Source organism: Gracilinanus agilis, chromosome 3 (genome assembly GCF_016433145.1).
Source record: "Gracilinanus agilis isolate LMUSP501 chromosome 3, AgileGrace, whole genome shotgun sequence".
NCBI classification, from domain to species: Eukaryota; Metazoa; Chordata; class Mammalia; order Didelphimorphia; family Didelphidae; genus Gracilinanus; species Gracilinanus agilis.
Window position 1 is genome coordinate 638,156,067 of NC_058132.1, and position 21,243 is coordinate 638,177,309.

Here is a 21,243-nt window from a genome sequence, read left to right on the forward strand (position 1 = left end):
TGAATGATGATGATGATTGTAATTGCAGAATGTGGTAGAAGTTAAGAGAAGTTTAAATCTACTTTACCCGAATCAAACAACTATGTTCACCCCACTGGTGTTAAGACTTACCTTAAAAATAAAGGGAAAAGTATACGTAGTAGTGTATATGTGGAAGAGACAGTGGACAGGATCAAGGTATGCCATAGATTCCATATCGTTTTAGAGCTCTCACAAAACTAGAAGCAAACTGTTCCTCACCTGGAATGTAGGAATGTGGCGAATGTGCTTGGTAGTGTAAGTGGGAGCCGATCCCCAGTGAGAGCACATGAATCAGTTTTTAGCTTCCTGAAGCTTCTTTATAATACAAACAACAGCTGGTAGATTTATCTGAATTAAATTCAAATGTGATTAGCAAGTGAACCTCAGCTTTATTCCCTTCCTCCCTTCCTTTCTCCCTCCTGGGATGGCCCTTAGAGCTTTCATTGATAGCCTTCTTAACCTCAGATTTGACACAGAAAGCTAGTAAATGAGCTAACTTTTCAAGCAAAGAAAATAAGCAGCATCTTTAGATAATTTTAAGTTCATAGCAGCCAGAAAAAGCCTCCCCGGAAGTTATTCCTGGTCTCTGATTTCATAAGAATCAGATGTCACACAATTACTAAGAAAAGCCCTATTGTTTCACAGAAGGAAGTTAATCCTGCCAGCTCTCATATAGTTGAGAGATATCATATGCAAGCTTTGATGAACAGCCTAATTAAATTCATTCTGACATTTGAAATATTTTAACTACTGTTAAGTTTCAAAATGTTTGTTAGTAATTACTGCTCCAGAAGGACCTCTTATTTTTGTCATTGTGACTACATTTTGCATCCACATAGATTTCCGTCCTGATACGCCTCATGCAGTTTGAAAAGTTGTGCTAGTCATGAATACCGTCCCTTGAAGGCCACCTCTGATGTTACATGAGCTACTGGGAACTCTGTTGGGCCCTTACTTGAAGATTCTCTGGTTTAGGAGAGCCTGCCTCAAAGAACCTTAGGGTGGCCTCCATGTCACAATAAAGTGACAGCAAGCTTTTTCGCAGAGGTCTTTGTAGTCTAAATAAAGTTAAATGTGATAAAATGTTCTCTGTAGGAAAATATCTGTTTAGTTATTCTGTATGGCTAAATCCATGGAATGCACTTTTCATAATTGTTGTTTTATGTTTTCCATAGCATGAGGAGGAGCCACCACAGAATATGAAACATTCAGGAAATGACAAGCCATTGTCTAAAACAGCTCTTAAAAATCAGAGAAAGCATGAGGCAAAGAAAGCTGCAAAACAGGTATTTTGGAACTGTTTGAGGCCACTTTTTGAGTGACAGTGAGAGACACATCCCATTACATGTGCTTTTAATGGATACTTTATCTGAGATGATATAAATTGAATGTGTCCTTTAATAGAGAAAAAAAATTTACTGGTGCCAATAGAAGAATGTTTATAAGACATGGGATTTTTTGTGATCTGAAAAACATAATATTTTCCAAGTGACATCACAAAATGAATGACCCAAAAATTGTTTTGTAGAAAAGAACTGTAAGAAATGTTTGTCAGTTTCCCCTGACAAATGAAGAGATTATAATTCTCTTTGCATGCAGTTGTGAGGGGTTGGCCTTGATTGATCACAACATCTCATCTAGGCTAACCTACTCTACTTAGGAAGTTCCTCGAGAACATTCTGCTTTTTCTTCAGTGATGCACCTCTGAGCACACATTGATGAGATGGTTGCCTAAAGTGGGTAGTTTTGTAGTCCTGAAATGAGCTCAGTACATTATACAGAGGAACAGCAATATTGTGAAACAATCAGATGTTATAGACTTTGCTACTAACAGCAATACAACAATCCAGAACAATTCTGAAAGACTTAAGACAGTGGTTCCCAAACATTTTTGGCCTACCGCCCCTTTTCCAGAAAAAATATTACTTAGCACCCCCTGTCACATACTATCACCACCCCCTTACAGTTATTCACCACCCCCAAATGCACCTATGACCATCACTGGACCCCCTGGATCACTGCAGCACCCACCAGGGGGCGGTGGTGCCCACTTTGGGAATCACCAACTTAAGGCAAAGAATGCTATCCACTTCCAGAGAAAGAACAGTTGTAGGAGTAGAAATGCTGATGAAATATGATTTATCACCTGTTTATTTTTGTTTTGGTATGTGTTTTGGGGTTTTGGTTTTATAAGATTATTCATTTACAAAAATGAGTAATTTGGAAATGTTTTGCATGATCATACACGTATAACCCAGATCGAATTGCTTGTCAACTCCAGGAGCAGGGAGGGAAGTAGAGAGGGAGACAATCTGGATCATATAACTTCAGAAAATTTATGCTGTTATTAAAATAAAAAGTTTTAAAATTATAAACAAATACAGCTTGCCTACTACAGGCCCAGGAGCAGGTGTAGCCATTTGGCCTTGGCCTCATTAACTTACCAGATGAGTTTGCCAGGAACAAACCATAAAACATAGCCCCTGACAGCTGCCAAGATAAAGGAGTCGGTTGTGTAATCAGTAGCAATTTTACAAGCACAGTCCGTTTGACCAGGGAGTTCAACCAAAAGGATTTCATTTTTGTTAAGCATCCAACTTCAAGAAAGAAGGGAACGTAGTAGTGTTTACCTATGAGTTAATTTACTTATCTTGGCTATTTTAAGATTGAAAATCAATACATTTGCCTAAGTCTCATAATTACAGAGTATTTTACTATTACTTGTTTCTTCATAGAAGCAAAGTAGCTGCTACTTTCAGCAATCAGTTGTGGACTTAAATTATAATCTCTTCATCTATGTAGGGAAGATGAACCTTATTTCACAGGTTTTTTCCCTAAAACAGTCTTTTCCGTCTTTAATTTGCTTATTTCACTTGAAAAATATCAAAATACTGCACATATTCTTGGAATTTAGCCCCAAAGTGGTATATCACCACAGTGGTGGAAAGAGCCATATTATTGGAATCAGTCAGTAGAAGCAATAGTTATTTCCTAAGAATTTCGTTATACTGTTCTTCTTCCCTGCTGATAACATACTTTCTATACTCATTCCTCCAATTTAGACCCTCAATTTATATCTCACAGTGTATAAAAGAGAAAGTCACCTTTGGATTTCTGCATTTTATACATCTGGGATATGGTGATTGAAAATCTTAGTGTTTTTGTTTTCTTAGAAAATTGCATTTAACAAATAAATTCCTACAGGAAGCAAGAAGTGAAAGTGGTCAAGATTTGGCCCTTAACTCAGCTCAGCAGCAGAGCACTCCACGAAATGTTGTCTCTCTGCCAACAACAGGAGACCCTGAAGTAGACAAAAAGATCAAGAACTTGAAAAAGGTAATCAGCTTCTTTCTAAAAGGACAAGTAGAAATTGACTGGGAAGAATTGGGGGGGGGGGGTGCTGTCATTCAAAGAGGTAGTTTTCCTACAAACAAAATGGCAAGAAAGTAGATATAATTAGCTTGCATCACTTATTCTCTGGGGCAGCTGGGTAGCTCAGTGGATTGAGAGCCAGGCCTAGAGACTGGAGGTCCTAGGTTCAAATCCGGCCTCAGACACTTCCCAGCTGTGTGACCCTGGGCAAGTCCACCCTTACCCCTCCTGGGCCAAGGACGGTCCCGGATGAAAAAGGAGGAGGGTTGGGCGTGGGGCTAGCAACCCCACCCTGTAAAAAGTACATCTGCTAAAGAAACTGCAACCTAAAGTAGGGGCAGCTGGGCTAGCTCAGTGGATTGAGAGCCAGGCCTAGAGACGAAAGGTCCTAGGTTCAAATCCGGGCTCGGACACTTCCCAGCTGGGTGACCCTGAGCGACTGTGTGACCCATTGCCTACTGGTTGTGGCCCTATGCTCCTAGAATGGAGTCCCAGGATTAAAAAAAAACAAAAAAAAAAACTTATTCTCTGTTCCCATGTTGTGAAACTGCAAGAGAAGAGGGCCTGGTTCTGGTCTCTTCCCTGGTGACTGACCAGCATTCCATCTGAAGTCAGGTGTGGCTGCAGTAGTCTGAATGCCCACATAGCCTTGCAGCACTTCATACCTAGAGCACTTTGACCTCTATTGCCTTTTCTCCAGCACCATAACCCTGTGAGATAACTTCAACATTACTGTTGCCATTTGGGGATGAGAAAATGGAAACCAGGAGGTCGGTGATTTGTCCAGAGTCTCACTGTTGGCCAGTGGTAGTTCATGCCATGCCTGGAAGCTGGTTCATCATGTTTCTGGTATTCTACTGTCAGTCATTATCATAGGAGTTCACTTGAAGCTTCTTCAGTGGCTAGCCTAGTTTTTAAGTTGGTGATATTAAGAAGCTCAAGAAGGTGGGGGCATATTTGTAACCTCCAGGATAGTCACATCCACAGTCGCTTTTTCCCCTCCCTGAGCCTTCTCTCTTGATGTTAGTGGTTCATTAACCCTAGAAGCTTCTCTGTTGTGGAGAGCAGTGGTAAGGCTTAGCCATAGTAAGTAGCAAATGGGGCAGTTATTTTACCTTCACTTCCTAGTTGTACTTTCTTTAACACCACAAACTGGCCTTTTACTTTCTAATAATTCTTAATCTCAAGGTTCTTAATAATATTTTTAACATAACTGAAGAAAACTTATTTTCAGGGAAATATTTCTAGCAATGATAATTGCTTATATTCTTTTTCTAAAAATGACAGAAAGTTCTTCTGGACCCCGTCTGTCCCTGAGAAACTGAGGCTTTCTCCCTCCTTTCCCCTGCCCACTCCCCATTTTTTCCAACTCAAGAAGCAAATTAATAATTGTACTTGTCTCCTTTGCTACATGGACTTCAAATTGCATGAATTGAAATGCAATGAATAAAGCTTCTTTGTAGAGAAAAAAAATACTGCAAGTGTATTTAGTGGAGTTATTTTCTCCATTTGGTGCTATTGAAAGGATTTTTTATTCTTGCATGCATAATGATTTCAATTGATTTAAGTTCACTGGCTCTCATTTTCTCTTTTAAGATATATCAGTGTCCATTGTATTTGTTGTTATTGTTATTATTGATGCTGAAGCTGCTATTCTCAACACATAGAGTAGAGCAGTACCATTTACTGAAAGGTATTCATGTGCTAGCTGCATGTGTCCCTGGCTCCCTTTAGTAGTACATCATTATTCATAGCTATTCTTTGCTTCATGGAAGGACTATGATATAGAGTGATAACAGGAGCCAAGTTAACAAATTTATGTGTAAAAGTCTTTAATTTCTCAGATTTATGGAAAACTAAGTCAAATTTATAAGAACACAAGCTATTCCCCAATTGACAAATGGACAGAGGATATAACAAGCAATTTTCAGATAAAGAAATCAGAGCTATCGATAATCATATGAAAAAATGTTCTAAATCACTCTTGATTAGAGAAAAATGTACATTAAAATTACCCTGGGGTACCACCTAATACCAATCAGATTGGCCAATATGACAATAATGATAAATGTTGGAGGGAACGTGGCAAAATTGGTATACTAACACATTTTTGGTGAAACTGATCCAACTGTTTTGGAGGGCAATTTGGAACTGCCCAAAGGATTACAAAAACATTGCAAATCCTTTGATCCTGTAATACCATTGCTGGGTCTGTATCCTAAAGAGATAATTAAAAAGAAGGGGGAAAGGACCTACTTGTGCAAAAATGTTTGAAGGAGCTCTTTTTGTAGTGGCAAAGAATTGGAAGTTGAGGAACTGTCCCTCAATTAATTGGGGAATGACTAAACATAGTGGTACATGTTGGTGATGGAATATCGTACTATCAGTAATGATAAGCAGGATGACTTCAGAAAAAGATGGAAAGATCTACATGAATTGATGCAGAATAAAATAAGCAGAAATGGGAGAATACTGTCCACAGTAACAGCAATCTTGTGAGATAATCAGCTGTGAAAGACTTACCATACATATGTTTTGCATAATAATACATGTATAACCCAGATCACATTCCTTACTATCTCCAAGAAGAGGGGGAGGAAGGGAGAGAGACAATTTGGATCGTATAATTTCAGAAAGCATATGCTGAAAAAGTTATTACATGTAACTGGGAAAATAAAATATCTTTGAATAAAAAATTTAAAACAAAAAATAAACACTGTCTGAAGGGGAAAAAAGTACTCCATCATGATACTTCTGCCACAGTATTTTGATTTTAAATAAAGGATAGATGAATTGGCCTTATTCTAGTTTCACATATTTTTGAAATACCAATTTGTAGTAATGACTTAAGTCATCTAAAACTATTTTCTTTGTAGTTTTTTCTAATCCGTAACCTCATTATTTGGTTTTGCAGAAACTGAAAGCAATTGAACAACTGAAAGAGCAAGCAGCTGGTGGTAAACAGTTAGAGAAAAATCAGGTATCTATCTTCTTTTGGGATCAGAGTTCCTTTTTAAGTTACCTTTCTGATATAATTTATTAGATAAGACGATGTAAATTCTTAAAACCATTTTTCTTTTTCTAAAAGTGCCATATTTATTCAAATAATTTGAAAGTCAAGTTTCACTTAATTCTACTGAAGTTTTATTTTGATGCCTTGCTGTGATTTAGAGATGTCCTTGGACAAAACCATTTAGTGAAGTATCAATCCTGGCAAGCCTTGTCGAGCTGGAAAGATTTCAAGTTTGGGCTTAGTGACAAGCTGCATGCTTCTTTTTTCCTCCAAGAATCAAGCTGTTGGCAAAAGGCGCACACACACACACACACACACACACCACACACCACACACACACACACACACGCGCGCGCATGCGCACGCGCGCGTGTATATCAATGTGTGCCTGTATCTGGTAAAGCCTGGAGAAGGGGCCAGGGCCACCAAAATATTGTGTGATATCTGCCATCCTCTGGACATTCGCTAAAGATCATGGTAGCCTTCCATTCATTTCTGCCCCCATTTCCAGTGAACTTGGGATTATTGAGCCCGCTCCATTCTCCCTCACCAGCTTCCCTAGCTGAGGGACTCCTTGCATAATGGGCCCAAACTGAACCTCTTTGTCAGCTCTTGGTGGTGGGCAAAGGGCAGTCAAGCAGGAGAGGTAGACAGACTGGACTCTTTCTCACTGGTGCATTAATATGGAGTACGTATGCAGACGGCATGGTTAGATTGGAATTTTTAAACTTAATTTTTATAAATCCTTTATTTTTGGAACAACTAGACGGCTCAGTGGATGGAGAGTCAGGCCTGGAGACAGGAGTTCCTGGTTTCAAATCTGTCCTCAGACACTTCCTAGCTGTGTGACCCTGGGCAAGTCACTTAACCCCCATTGCCTAGCCTTTACTACTCTTTTGCCTTAGAACCAATACATAGTATTGATTTTAAGATGAAAAGTGAGAGTTTAAAAAAAAAGAAGAAGAAGGGAAGGGTTTTTAACAATTAAGTAAGTCCTTTGTTGTTTGTTTTTAGTGTACCAAGAGAATATGATATGGAACCTTTCTTTCATTTGTTTTATGGGAAATACTATTCCTTTAAGTGTCTAGATTCTTGTTAACAGATTAAAAAGAATTAATTGCTTTCTCTTTTTATATTTTTTTGGAGTAAATTTAGTGTAATGTTTTGAAATTTTCTAGATGGAGAAGATCCAGAAAGAAGCAGCCCTACTACAAGAATTGGAAGATTTGGAATTGGGTGTTTGAAGTTTTATGGAAAATAAGTTTTACCTGAAATCAGTGCAAATACATTTTCTGTGTTAAACCCAATAGAATAATTAATTTCTTTTGTTGCAAATGACTGAGTCCACACATGTACATATTTAATGTTCATCTATATTTCTAAACATCCTAAAATTTGTGCATGTGGGAAATTACTTAATAATGTTTATTAAATTGGCTTTTCTGAATTTTCAAAAACAGGTGTCAAAATGCTTATGATACAAATTAGTATTAATAATAATATTAAGTATCAGAATAAGCATATGAGTTAGGGAGAGTATAAATCTAACAGCTTGAAAATCCCATGTAATTTTTATGCAACAGAGTCCAAATGTTCAGTTATTTACAGTTTCTACAGAACTATAGAACTTAATAAATAATATTTTAAATTTAAGAACTTTGGTTTTGTGTTAGATCAAAAATCAGAATTCTTTTAATTATTTTACAAAGTATGTGATCAAATAAACTTTCATCTATAAACACTTCAGCTGCTCTTTACTACAAATTATTTTAATATCAGTAATGTAACTAGATGTGGTGACCCACACCCATAATCTTTGGTCCTGGGGGTGGCCAAGGTGGTGGATCTCAAAGTCCAGGTGTTCTGAGCTGCAGCAGACCCGAGCAGATCAGGTGCCTACGTGAAACATGGCACTATAGCAGTGACACTCCTCCACCCCCTGACTCAGGAAGGGCTTCATGACTGGGCCAGAGGCCCTGTGCTGTAGGGAGCCTGAAGCCGGAGCAGCCAGCACCAGGGACAGAGGAGTCTCCAAAAAGAACTACATGCAGCAAAGTGGATCCCAGGGGGAATGTCTGCATCATATCTTTGAGTTCTCAAAACAAAGAACAATTTATATAGCAAGAAACATACTTATTTGGGGCCTTGGAGCATCCTCAGTTCCTCCTATGTCCCTGTTCCCTCCCCCAATGCACCTAGACGCCCCTTCCTAGTTAGAACCAGACAGGCTTAGGGGCAATCGGCCAACACCACACCATACACCAAAGTCAAGTCAAAATGAATGTATGGTTTTGGAGAGAAAGGATGAAACCCTAAACCAACTGGAGGAGCATAAAGTAGTTTACCTGTCAGATTTGTGGAGGAGGGCAGAATTTATGCTTAGAGAAGACATAGAAAGCATTAGGAGATGTAAAATAGATAACTGTGAAATCTTCCTTCCTTATGCCAGTCTGACAAGTATGAGAGCTGATTTCAATTTCTTTACTAGCAACAAAGCATTTTTTCATATTTTTGTTGATAGCTTGAATTTCTTCCTTCGTAAACTGCCCGTCATATCCTTCTACTGACTCAGTATCAACTTGGCAGTTTCCATGTGCAGGTGCTGAAAGAGGACAAAAATAAAGACCATCTCCAGTTAGAAAAGTTTGTGATGTCCACTGTGTGCCGGCCCATGTGCCGAGTGCCATACAGCTATTCCCTCATGCGATCCTCACAGTCACCCTGGAAGATAGAGGCTGTCATTATTCTCATTTTGGAGATGAGGAAACGGAGGCAGGCAGCTGCTAAGTGACTTTCCCAGAGTTGCTCAGGCAGTAAAGAGTTTGAGGTCAAATTTCAACTTGGATCTTCCTGACCCAAGAATCTGTGTGCTGTTCACTGTATCGCCTCGCTGCCAAAATCGGGAGGAAGCAATTGAGTCCACAATAACTTGGTCTTGTCAAGGAGGGAGATGTGTCAGCTTGGAAATCCCCTCATTGCAGGTTAAGCCCACCACCAGAGGGAGGGATGATTTTGAACAGCATCATCTCACAAAGTAATGGAAGGTGAATGCCTTGTAAGAGAACTTGGCGGGAGACTCATTAAGTCAGGCCATTCTCACAATCATTTGTAATAACTGATGTGTTTTAAACATTGCATGGAGCTTCATGCAGATCGTGTCATTTGCTGGTAGAACACCAAATAAACATGAGACAGTATAGATAGGCTAGCCTATCTAGGATCTTTTTGTGTTTTTTTTTTAAAAACCCTGTGGGTGAGGAACAGAGATAAAGACCAGTTTAGCTGGACTGAAGAATGCAGGAATATATAATGAGGCTTGGGGAGGTATGTGGCATACAAGTTTTAAAGGTCTTTAAAAACTGAACAAGAAGGTAATATTTAATCCTAGAAGCAATGGGGAGTCACTGTAGTTTACTGAGCAGAAGAGAGACAGTCAAAGTGATTTTGCTGTTGGAGTTATGATCTGATCCAACTATTGTGGAGAGCAATTTAGAACAATGCCCCAAAAGCTCTAAAACGGTGTAAACCCTTTCATCCAGCAACACTGCTACTAGGCCTGTATCCCAAAGAGATTTTTCTTTAAGAGGGAAAAGGACTTGTTCACTCAAAAATATTTATTGCAGTGGTAAAGAATTGGAAATTGAGGGGCTATCCATCAATTGGGGAATGACTGAACAAGTGGTATATGATTGTGATGGAATACTATAAGAAATGGCGAAGATGATTTTGGAAACTTCTGGAAAGACATGAACTGATGCAAAGTGAGCAGAATCAGAATAATATTGTACATGGTGACAGCAACATTTTTTGATGAACAACTGAATGACCTAGTTATTCTCAGCAATGCAGTGATCCAAGACAATACCAGAAATTCATGAAGAAAAATGCTATCTGCCTTCCAAGAAAGAACTGATGGAGTCTGAATGCAGACTGAAACATACTATATTTAATTTCCTTCCTTCCTTCCTTCCTTCCTTCCTTCCTTCCTTCCTTTCTTCCTTCCTTCCTTCCTTCCTTCCTTCTTTCCCCTTCTCTTCTTTCCCCTTCTCTTCTTCCTCCTCTTCCTTCTCCTCCTCTTCCTCCTCCTCCTTCTCCTTCTCCTTCTTCAACTCAAATAGACTGAGTCTGAATCTGGCTTCAGAAACTTACTGGTTATATGACGCTGGGAAAGTCACTTAACCCTGATTGCCTCAGTTTCCTCATCTATAAATGAGCTGGAAAAGGAAATGGCAAACCACTTTCCAGTGTCTGCCAAGAAAATCCCTAATAGCATCACTAAGAGTCAGACTGAACAACAAACATGAAAATAAAGACAGCACTTGTCTTACAGTGTTGTTGTGAGATTCAAAGGAGAGAACATATATAAAAATGCTTTGCAACCCTCCAAGTTCTATATTAATGTTTAGGGGGCAGCTAGGTATGTCAGTGGTTAGAGAGTCAGGCATGTCAGTGGTTAGAGAGTCAGGCCTGGGGTCAGGAGGATCCGAATTAAAATTTGACCTCTGAAACATCCTAGCTGTGTGACCCTGAACAAGTCAACCCTGACTGCCTAGACCTTACTGTTCTGTCTTAGAACTGATACCAAGACAGAAGATAATGGCTTAAATATTTTTTTTTTAAAACCCTTACCTTCTGTCCAAGGCAAAAGAGTGGTAAGGGTGGGCAATGGGGGTCAAGTGACTTGCCCAGGGTCACACAGCTAGGAAGTGTCTGAGTCCAGATTTGAACCTAGGACCTCTTAAAGAATTTTTTAAAAAAACAACCCAAACAGAGGATTTAAAATCTGATCCAGGAGATGGTAGGGATCCCCTGGTGTTTACTGAATGGAGATACGATTTTGTATGATCAGAGGGGCATTTTAGGAAGATCATTTTGACAGCTAAGTGGAAAATAGATTGGAACAGGAAAAGAGAAACTGGAAGGGGAGAGACGGATCAGCAGACTTTTGCAAGAGTCCAGCTTTGAGGTGATGAGGACTAGCACCAGGGTAGGTGCAGTGTCAGGAGAAAAGCGGTAGATGTGAGAGGTATCAAGAAGGTGGAAATGACAGGAATTTACAACTGATTATGTATGATGAGGGAGCAGGGCAGGAAAGAGGGAAGAGCTGATGGTTATGAGTAGTTTGTGAGCCCGAATGACTGGCACGATGGTGGTATCTTCCATAGTGAAAGACAAGTTAGAAAGAGGGGATGATTTCAGTTTGGGACATCCAGTGCAACATGTCCAGGCAGTTACAGACTCAGTACTGGAGATCAGAAAGGAAGTTAAGGCTAGAGAAGTAGATGGAGAAGTAGAAATAGCAATATTTGACAACCGATTGGCTAGGAGATGAGAGAGAGTCAAGTGTTCACAATGAACCCAGCAGGCTAAGAATGGTGACGCCCCTAAAGCTGAGTATGAGTGTCGGAAGAGGGACGGGACTTGGGAGGAAAGATAGTTCTATTTTGGACAAGTTGAGTTTAAGACATGTACGGGGCATCCGTCTCGAAATGCCAAAAGGCAGCTCATGATTCAAGAATGGAATTCAGGAGAACAGCTAAGAATGAATGTATAGCTGAGGACAATTACATTCATGGGAACCAATGGTGTCACCAAGTGTGACAGAAGTAGAATATATTTATAGAGAAATAGAATATGTTTAGTCCATTTAATTCAAAGGAGCAAACGTTCATAAAGGAAACAAGTTCAGAAACATAAGATTTCTCTCTCATCATCCATAGATGATAAATATCAGAGGCAAGAACCCAAACCAAGTTCTTCATGACTCTGCTCTTGACTTCAAGTTGTCTTTCATTTTCAATTCGTGACTACACTCTGTATTTCAGTTTCCTTGTCTGTAAAATATTTCTGTACCTCTCAGTTATTGTGAGGAAAACACTTCGTAAGCTCTACATTGACATAAGTTGAGTTCGATTATTATTGTAGATAATATGGTTGGGTTGTGGTTTTAGGGCAATTGTGAAATGTCTATGACATGCAAAGCCCTAGAGATGAAAAAAAAAATGCTTCCCTTGCTCTAAAGAAATTGTCTTCTACGGCCCTTTATTTGAAAGGATAATTCAATTAGTTGACATTGATATAATCAGCGATGTTTTACTTATCTTTTGCCATTTCTGTTAAAATATTTTTTTAGAAAAGAATATACTCCTCTTCATAAAAGAGAGCATGCTTTGACACACATAAAACCCGGTGGAATTGCTCATTGGCTACAGGAGAAGGGTGGAAGGTGGGGAGGGAAAGAACATGAATCATGTAACCATGGAAAAATATTATAAATCAATTAATTAAATAAAAATTTTTTAGAAGGAAAAATAAATAAAATAAAATGTAACCAAGGAAAAAATAGCATACTTTAATGCTTTGTGATAGATTACTAGAGTTTCCATTATAAATATATGAATTAGACAGGAATATGAATCACAAAAGAAAAAAAATAATTTACACTATGATAAGAACAACTTTTAGGGGGCAGCTGGGTAGCTCAGTGGATTGAGAGCCAGCCGAGAGACAGGAGGTCCTGGGTTCAAGTCTGGCCTCAGACACTTCCCAGCTGTGTGACCCTGGACAAGTCACTTGACCCCCATTTCCCACCCTTACCACTCTTCTGCCTTGGAGTCAATATACAGTATTGACTACAAGACGGAAGGTGAGGGTTTAAAAAAAAAAAAAAAAAGAACAACTTCTGGCAAGATGAATAATTTAATGGAATGATAAAGCATAGGTCAAGTATTAACAATTATAATAATTGGATTTAATCATTTTAATAGGCTAATACAACAAAAAATAAAATTCCTACATTTTATACTATTTTTTCTAAATTTTAAAGGAAAGACCATTAAGGTGTTGTTTTTTTTTTTTTTTCGTGTCCTCTTTCTCATGGCATTAGTTATCACCTCTATATACTTAACACACAAAAGGTGATTAATAAGTGCTTATCACTTGATTTCCATGTGCATGATGCCTACATCTGTAATTTCGACCCTAACTTCACCTAAGGTCGTATATTTTCAACTTCCTACTATAGATATCCACCTGGATATCCTGCCAACACATTCAATGTGTCCCAAAATAACCTTAATTCCTCCCAAACCTGTGCCACTTGCAAATTTACCTATTTCTGTTAGTCACATAGACTTAAAACCTCAGAGTCAGCTATGACTGGCTCTTCTCCTTTCTCCCTTACATCATCTTATCAGTTGCTACATCCTATTGATTCTACAGCCTCCAAACTCTTGCATTCACTCCTTTCCACTCACACTGAAACTACCCTAGTTCAGATCTTCATTTTCTCACAACCGTACTAGTATAGTAGCCTCATTATTGGTCTTCCTCTCTTCAAGGGCTTCCCATTTGATGCTTTAGATCTGAGATTTTATTAGTGTGAATTGTATTACAGAATACTGTCCTCAGATCAAACCTCAGTTCCTCAATATTTTGTTTTTTGAACCTTTACTTTCTGTCTTAGTAACAACTCTAAGGGAGAAAGACAAGGGTAAGGCAAATGGGATTAAGTGAATTTGCCCAGGATCACATAGCTAGAAAGTATCTGAGGCCATATTTGAATCCAGATCCTCCTGACTCCAGGCTGGTGCTCTACCCTCTCTACCTCCCCATCCCATGCAGGTTGGTGAAAACTATGTCATATGATAAAGTTGAAGGAACTAAAAATATTTAGCCTGAAGAAGAAAAGCCTTGAGGGGCAGGGGATGGGAGGGGATGGGGTAGTGGTTTTGATGTCCTTTAAAGGTTGTAATATGGAAGAAAGAATAAACTTGCCCTAGTTGGTCACAGAGGAAATCATTGCAAATTGCAAAAAGGCAGATTTTGATTTGATGTAAACTAAAATTGTCCAAGAGCATAAGGGCTGCCTTTGGAGTTAATGGGTCTCACTGGAAATTCTTATTTCTTTTTCTTTTTAATAATATTTTATTTCTTCCCAATTGCATGTAAAAACAAATTTTAACACTCATTAAAAATTTTTTGAGTTCTAAATTTTTTCCCTCCTTTTTCCCTCTTCCTGAGGTGGCAAACAATTTGATATATATTATACATGTGTAATTATACAAAACATATTTCCATATTAGTTATTTTGTGGAAGAAAACACAGAACACTGGAAATTTTCAAGGAGAGGATGGATGTTCTGGTAAGGTTCCTTGCTTAGCCATGGTTTGGTCTTAATGGCCTTGGAAATCTCTTCCAACAAAGACTGCAGGATTCTGTGGAGTGTAAAGGGGCATAATGAAAGATAAAGCTAAAAAAAAAATGCTGTATCCAGCTTAGGAAGAATAATAAAAACTAAGAAGTATGTACGGTGGTATTATGAGGAAAGTATAAAAAGCTATTCTGTTTTGCACAAAAGTGTTACAGAAGGTTCAGAATGGGAAAAGGCAAAGTTTTTGGAGGAATTTTTTATGGAGTTGAGAGTTACTAAAATAGTTAAATACTCCACAGACATTCTGTTTCAAGTAAGTTCTGCCCCTAAAGTAAGCTTTGGGAGATGCCATCTTTAAGTATATGTATGTATTTTCTATGGACACGTGGAAATTAGGGTTTCCGTTTCTGGTTCTTTGGGCGTGGGGACGCCTGCATCACCACGCAGAGGACAGTTTAAATCTCCTGGGTTGGGAGGGAGTGGCCTCTTGGCCAGCAGACTCAGGAAGAGACGGGAGGTAATGATGGCTGGAGTAGCAGTTTTGAATTCTTACAAGCACGTGGTCTAATGACTTTATCTATCAGCATGGCTTTAATTAAAATACTAATATATATATTTTGCTCAGCCTTTATTATTTTTCACATTTATACAGGACAAAAGCCAAGACAACTGGCCACGGTCCAGGATGCAGTGGGGCATCTTTGATACCTAACCAAGCTCTACAGTGCCTGCTTCAGTTGCCTTCATGGACACTGAAACGAATTATTCTCATCTGCCCATTCCACCAGGGGAAGTCTTCACTTGCTTGGGGTAGACACCCCCCTAAGTCACTGCTAGGTATGAGTCCCGTCAGTTATCCTCAACCTGGTTGGTCCATCTGCTGAGATGGTTTTCCCAAGGTGTGACCCCTGCACATGCTGCAGCTTCTTATAGGTGAAAGTCGGGGGGCAGGCGGACACCAAAGGAGGGTGAGCAGTCCTGAAAAGGGCTTGGCAAGCCCTCCGGTCAGAGGTGCTCGTCCTCCTGCTCACCCCCATACATCAGGTACCATGGAAATGAAAGCTTGTTGATTGACTGGCTGCCTCATCCCAGTTGACTCCTATCAGGCTTGCAATCCACTAAGGCTCCCAAGTCTTTTACAAACACATGACAGCCATACATATCATGTACTTGTGCAACTTATTTGTAGAATTCAAGTGTAAGAAAACCCAAGAATCAAGAGAAACCTGAAAATAAGAAAAGAGATGATTTCAGAGAATTCTGAGAAGCATAAACTGATACAGAGTGAAGCAAGTAGAAGCAGGAGAACAATTTAGACAATGACAACACATTAGAAAACAAAAACAATATAGAAATAGGTCTTGATCAAAACCCAGTGGAATTGTGCATCGGCTAAGGGGGGCTAGAAGGGTTTGGGGGAGAGGGAAAGGACATGAAATATGTAACTAGGGGGAAATATTCAAAATAAAATAAAAAAAGAAAACAAAAACAAACCTATTTAGAAATAAGTAAGAAGTCTACTCAATGATCAGCCATGTCTCCAGAAGACCTCAGATGATTTCTAGTACGATTTTCTAAAAGTAATCACTCTCTCCTTGAATAGCATTTGATCTCAAAGGTACCTTGCTTATCTTCCTCCATTAGACTGTGAACTTTCTGAGAACAGAAACTTGATTTTATTCATTTTTGTGCTTTCCACATAGCAAATTCTTTTTTTTTTTACCCTTATCTTCTATCTTAGAATCAATACTGTGCATTGCTTCCAAGGCAGAAGAGTGGTAAGAGCTAGGCAATGGGGGTTAAGTGACTTGCCCAGGGTCACACAGCTGGGAAGTGTCTGAGGTCACATTTGAACCCAGGACTTACCATCTCTTGACCTGTCTCTCAATCCACTGAGCCACCCAGCTGCCCCACACATAGCAGGTTCTTTATAAATGTTTGTTAAGTTGAATAAGGGTAAATAGAAGGCATATCTAAATGTTTAGAACAAAAAAAGAAAGGAAGGAAAACTTTTCATGGACTTGATGAAATTAAGCTGAAGGAAAGATTCAGTTCCTGAACAAGTTAGAAGTAGCTCATCTTGCTCATAAATGAAACTTTTCCTAAGTAAATGCTATAAACACATGATATCAGTTCAAATTCTTCGTTACCTGAAATAAGTGGCTAGAAGAAACTAAACAGTGACATCTCTCTAGAAATATAGCAACTCTTAACAATCCTCTGTTTTCTCTGTATATTTTGCCATCGATGTTTCAAGAACTGACACAATGGGAGTGACTATTGATTCCAGGAAGAGAAAATATTGGATTCTTTAGTAAAAAGTTATCCTGTTTCTAAGCTGTCTTCATTCTAAGTCAGGATTGCAATTACATATAATATTACACAATGAAGGCTTTTTTTTTCCCCTTAAAAGAAATTGCTTCTCAGCTCTATGAAACAAGAAGAAACAGTTATCCTCTTATGAAAAGAACATTTCAAAAATATATTTTAAACTATTTCATTAACATATTTTAGGCTTTTTTTAACGACAGGGTGGAATGGAATGAGCATAGTTTGTTCAATATTGCGATGTAGGTTCAAATTCCATCTCTCATGCTTTCTAAACGTGTAGCTTTGGACAAGACATCTACCCTGTCCTTCTTGTCCTAAGCCTTCTTCTCCTGAGCTCTCTTTCCGTAAAATGAGGGAGTATTGGATTGGCTGACCTCTGGAGTCCCTTCCAAATCTACATCTATGATCCTGTGAAAGATAGACATTTAAAAAGTTACACCTTTATGTCAGATATCATTTTGCCAAATTCCCACGAAATGGATTCCCACAATTTCCCACACTCGTGCCTCATGGTGGCATGGAAGTTCACAAAGGCTAGACCAGTAGACTAAAAAAGTTGGCAAATCCTGCCTGCTGAGTCAGTAGGGCATCAGTGTAGATCACATCTGTCAGAGAAGCTTAAAAATAATTAAGCCTTAAAAAAAGTAATCGTTAGGAAAATTTGTGAATTTCTCTAGTAACTCTTGAGATCCTCTAATTCTAAGTCAATACTAAATATCTACATTATCTACGTAAGTGTAAAGGGATGGCCATTTGGGTCCGTGGTGGTAGTCCCCACCAGGACGGATCCCATGCTTGACCAAAAGCACGAGTCCTCCTGAGACCAGGAGAGGGCACCAAAGATATCAGGACGAGGAAATTGAGGAGGGATTGCAAATTCCTGAGACTTGTCAAGTACCCGGTGAGCTGTGAGCTAGATAAAAGATTGTCCCTTATTGCTTCTTTCTCTATTTCCTTTCAAAGTCACTCATACTCTGTTTAATCTTTTATAAACTGGCATCTACCTCTCAGCTCCCCATTAAAATATATTTTGTCTACGTCACCAATGACCTCCATCCAAAAATATTCAAAAGAAGCTCTGAACAGGATATGTTCTAAAAGGCTGTTTTTAAAGCCAGTTCTTTGGAACTTAGAAGAGAAACGAATGATGGCTAAATTCCCAGGCTAGCTCACAAAAAGTTACTTAATCCGGGATGTAATGGTCACATCAAGTCAACAAGTATCTAGCAACAACCGTGGGTCAGGCACTATGCAAGGAAAGGGAATAGAGAGAAAGGGGAGGATGGGGTTGGGGGGGGATATAATCTCTCCTTTCAAAGAACCTACAATCTAATTGGGGAAACAACATGAAAACAACTATGTATGAGGAAGATATCCACAGAAAAAATTGGAGATAATCTCAGAGGGAAGGCACTAAGATTAAGGAGTATTTGAGAAAGATTCTCATAGAGTATACAACTTCATTTAAAAAAATTTTTTGAACTTTACTTTCTGTCCTAGCTACAGCTCTAAGACAGGAGAGTGGTAAGAGCAAAGGCAGTTGGGGTTAAGTGACTTTCCCAGGGTCATCCAGCTAGGAAGTGTCTGAGACCAGATTTGCTCCTAGCTGCCCTGAACAAACAACTTTAGCTGAGACTTGAAGGAAATCAGGGAAGCCAGGAAATGAAGAAAGAGACAGTTTGAGGTATGGACAGCCAATAAAAAAGCAAAATATTGGGAAAAGAGCAGTAAAAAGGTCATCATGACTGGATCACAGAGTTTATGCAGGTGAGTAAGGAAATAAGAAAACTGGAGGGGCAGCTGGGTAGCTCAGTGGATTGAGAGTCAGGCCCAGAGATGGGAGGTCCGAGGTTTAAATTTGGCCTCAGACTTCCCAGCTATGTGATCCTGGGCATGTCACTTGACCCCCATTACCTAGCCCTTACCACTCTTCTGGCTCCAAGGCAGAGGGTAAGGGTTAAAAAAAAAAAAATAAGAAAACTGGAAATAGAGGGAGAGGCCAAATATAGGTTATAAAGATTATAAAGGGTGACTAGATGGTAAAGTAGATAAGAGTGCCAGGCCTGAAGGCAGGAAGGTGCATCTTACTGAATTCAAATTTAGCCTCAGGCACTAGCTGTGTGACATTTGGACAGGCATTTAATCCTGTTTGCCTCAGTTTCCTCATCTGTAAAATAAACTGGAGAAATGGCAAACCACTCCAGCATCTCTCCCAAGAAAACCTTAAATGGAGTCACAAAAATTGGACATGGCTGAAAAATGACTCGACATACAGATTATTATTAAAAATCAAACATAGGTTCTTATATTTGATCCTGGAGGGATTAGGGAGTCACTGGAGTTTATTGAAAAGTGGAGTCATGTGGTCACATTGTCTGTCACTTTAGGAAGATCTGTTTGATAGATGAGTGGAGGATGGACTGAAGTGAGGAGAGATTAGAAGCAGAGAGGCCCCCTCGAAGGCTATTATAATAGTCCAGTGGTGAGGTGATAAGGACTTACTCCAGGGTGGCAATTCCAAAGAAGGATAGAGTAGGACTTGGTGACAAATTGTTGCCAAGGGCTTGAGAGAGAGTAAAAAGGTGAGGATAATACCAAGGTTGTAAGCTTGGGTTACTAAAAGAAAGATGATACCCGCCACAGTACAGTATTAGGGAAATTAGGAAGAGGGAAGGATTAGAGGGAAAGATCATAAATTCAGTTTTGAACATGCCAAATTTTAGATGTCTTTATAACATCTGCAAATAGATAGGTGGAGATGTAAAACTAAGACTTAAGAGAGAGGTAAGAGCTGGACAAATAGAATCCAGAACAGTCTATATAGAGATGGTTATTGAATCCATAGGATCTGATGAGATCATCAAGTGAAATAAAATGGAAAGAGAAGAGAGAAGGCTCTAGAATAGAACACTGGTAGATAGCCACAGTTAGCAGAAAAGATGGATGAAGGTCCAGCAAAAGAAACTGGAAAAGAGCAGTCAGGTAGGAAGAGAAGTCAATTTTTACTCAATTTTGGAAGAGTAAATGTCACAAAGACCAAAAGAGAAGAGTCTAATCTCTTGATCTATCTATCATCTCCAGATAATCTGATAAGGACAGTTTAGTTGATAAGGAAGTAAGGGGACATGGGAGATCTTTCTGTTAGCTCATAGCTGCTTCTCTACTCTGCTCTCTTGCAGCATGGAGTTTATTATATATACTTTAAGACTCATTTCACATAAAAGAACCCCCTTGAAACTTCACGTTTGTGCAGAAATACAAATTATGTCACATCAAAGCACAATAAAGTTATAGTTTTACAAAGAATTTTCTTGTGAAGATAATGCCGGATGAGAAAAAGTCTCAAGGTTAAAAATGAGCCTCATTTTATCTAAAAGTTATTTTGCCTGAGCTTGCCACTTGGTGACCTTGGGATGCCTGTAGCAGTTAGAGAGATAGACCCATAGCTGCAGCTTTACTCTGCTGAGTGAAAAAAGGCTGTTAACTGATTAAGTTCTGGTTTACTAAGAACTTAAAAGTTTTCCTAGAGGCTTTTCAAAAAGACAAGGTATGGATCATAAAAGGAGTCAAAAGAGGAGTCTCAGATTTTCATCTATTTAAGACTCTGTTTCTCTTATTGGCCTCCCACAGTCTCAGAAGGGTGATCAGTTGTGACAGGAGGCAGAGAGATAAAAAAGGATAAGGACTGAGAAAAGGCCATTAGCTTGGGTAAATTAGGGGGTCACTGGTAACTTTGGGGGGAAATCTTATAAAAGAGTGAGAGGAAGGGAAGTGGAGACATAATCCTAGATGGCTTTCTCAAGGAGTTAGGCACAAAAGAAAAGGGATTTAGGTAAGAGGCTGGAGCGCTTATACCCACTAAAGAGAGCAAATTTTAAAATTTGCAGCTTGAGCATTTATGCCTTGGAAATTGATGAATGCTACAAATCCTTGACTTAGGAAAAATGCAGAACTATTAAATAGTCAGAAAAGCCACTCTTTAATTAAGGAAAAGGGGGAACCGGGCTGATTATGCCTCCACTCAGAGCACCGCACCACATGCCCTATGTAGAGTCCGAGGATTGAACACTGCTTGCTCTGGTCCCTGGACCCCTGGGAGTGCCACTGCTCTAGCACTAGATGAAGACTCTTAGGAAACAAAAGAAACTGGGGAACTTATATACCATTTGGGAAGATCCAGGGGCTGGGAAAGATGATTGACATCATCCTACAGACAGGATACAATCAAACTTGGGAAAGGAATCCTAGCCAGAGGCTAGGGTGTAAAGGAAAGGGTTACTTACAATAGATACTAAAGGATGGTCCCTGCCAGGTGTGTCTTCCTGGGACAGGGTCTCTGATACAAGGGAAAAC

The 21,243-nt window shown here is 39.2% G+C and overlaps 1 protein-coding gene across 4 annotated transcripts in view; it reads left to right on the forward strand.

The window, feature by feature from the left end:
• EIF2A (eukaryotic translation initiation factor 2A) overlaps positions 1-8,152 on the forward strand; it is a 29,443-nt gene extending 21,291 nt beyond the window's left edge. For all 4 annotated transcript variants that reach the window (XM_044667626.1, XM_044667628.1, XM_044667629.1 and 1 more), the window contains 4 exons: positions 1,197-1,307; positions 3,226-3,357; positions 6,308-6,373; positions 7,585-8,152. In XM_044667626.1, coding sequence (XP_044523561.1) covers positions 1,197-1,307; positions 3,226-3,357; positions 6,308-6,373; positions 7,585-7,650 — 375 coding nt within the window. In that variant the 3' untranslated portion in view covers positions 7,651-8,152. The remainder of the gene's footprint in view (positions 1-1,196; positions 1,308-3,225; positions 3,358-6,307; positions 6,374-7,584) is intronic.
• The last annotated feature ends 13,091 nt before the right edge of the window (positions 8,153-21,243 follow it).